We start from the raw sequence: 1437 nt of genomic DNA on the forward strand, positions 1-1437 counted from the left end.
TTTTTACTGGAGCAATCTAGGTAAAGTACCTTGCTCAAGGGTACAGCAGCAGTGTCCCCCCCCACCTGGGATTGAACCCACGACCCTCCGGTCAAGAGTCCAGAGCCCCTGACCGCTACTCCACACCCTGTTAACACGGGCCAGACCTGAGGTTAGAGCCGGACCCGGGTTCAAATTTCAATTTGAAATTGTGTTGTTCGTGTTTAGTTGTTGATTCATACAGGAGGCTGTGTGGTCCAGTGGTTAAAGAAAAGGGCTTGTAACCAGGAGGTCCCCGGTTCAAATCCCACCTCAGCCACTGACTCACTGTGTGACCCTGAGCAAGTCACTTCACCTCCTTGTGCTCCGTCTTTCGGGTGAGACGTAGTTGTAAGTGACTCTGCAGCTGATGCATAGTTCACACACCCGAGTCTCTGTAAGTCGCCTTGGATAAAGACGTCTGCTAAATAATAATAATAATAATAATAATAATAATAATAATATGTTTTACCATATATATATATATATATATATATATATATATATATATATATATATATATATATATATAATGTGTTAAAATAATGTAATTGTATGTAAGAATAATGTGATATCTTGTAATGATTGTAAGTCTCCCTGGATAAGGGCGTCTGCTAAGAAATAAATATATAGGTCCATTTAAAAAAAGGAAATGGACTAATCAAAACATAACCCAGTCCTGTTTAAATAAATAATTAATTAATTAAATAATGATAATAATAATAATAATAATAATAATAATAATAATAATAATAATAATAATAATTGTTCCAGTTTCACACAGTAGGACTCACGATGTGTTTGTTTTTGTTTTTTTTTTTCAAGGTGACGGATTTCAAGTTGGCCCAGAAGTTCATCTCTGAGGCGGTGAACGGTCCGACGGTCCAGGGCGGTCTGCCTGCGTTCAGCTGGAGAGAATTCAGCCAGACGAGACACGCGGGGCTCCCAGAGTCCTACAACTTCACCTTCCTCACCATGCAGCCTGTGCTGTTCGAACCCTAGACCAGCCCTGCCAGGGAGAGGCATCCCACTGCTCAGAGCGGCTTCAGACCAGGAGCTTCAAATCCCAGCTCAGCCACCGACTCGCTGTGTGTGTGTGTGTGTGTGTGTGAGAGAGAGAGAGAGAGAGAGAGAGAGAGAGAGGAGAGGGGGAAGAGGGAGAGGAGGGGAGAGAGGGAGAGGACAAGAGAGGGGGAGGGAGAGAGAGAGGGGCTGTGTGTGTGTGTCTGTTTCTGTGTGTGTGTGAGAGAGAGAGGGAGAGATAGAGGAGGAGGGAGAGAGAGGGAGGAGGGAGAGAAAGAGAGGGAGGGAGAGAGAGAGGATGAGGGAGAGAGAGGGGGAGGGAGAGAGAGTGGGGCTGTGTGTGTGTGTGTGTGTGCGTGTGTGTGTGACCCTGAGCGAGTCGCTTCACCTCCTTGT

General features: G+C 45.2%; 1 protein-coding gene across 1 annotated transcript in view; it reads left to right on the top strand.

Moving 5' to 3' along the window:
- The window catches only part of LOC131734217 (phospholipase B-like 1), a 15443-nt gene extending 14288 nt beyond the window's left edge, over window positions 1–1155 (top strand). Inside the window, exon 11 of the mRNA XM_059021296.1 lies at window positions 844–1155. Coding sequence (XP_058877279.1) covers window positions 844–1020 — 177 coding nt within the window. The 3' untranslated portion in view covers window positions 1021–1155. The remainder of the gene's footprint in view (window positions 1–843) is intronic.
- The last annotated feature ends 282 nt before the right edge of the window (window positions 1156–1437 follow it).

The sequence above is a fragment of the Acipenser ruthenus genome, unplaced genomic scaffold (genome assembly GCF_902713425.1).
Source record: "Acipenser ruthenus unplaced genomic scaffold, fAciRut3.2 maternal haplotype, whole genome shotgun sequence".
In the NCBI taxonomy this organism is placed as follows: Eukaryota; Metazoa; Chordata; class Actinopteri; order Acipenseriformes; family Acipenseridae; genus Acipenser; species Acipenser ruthenus.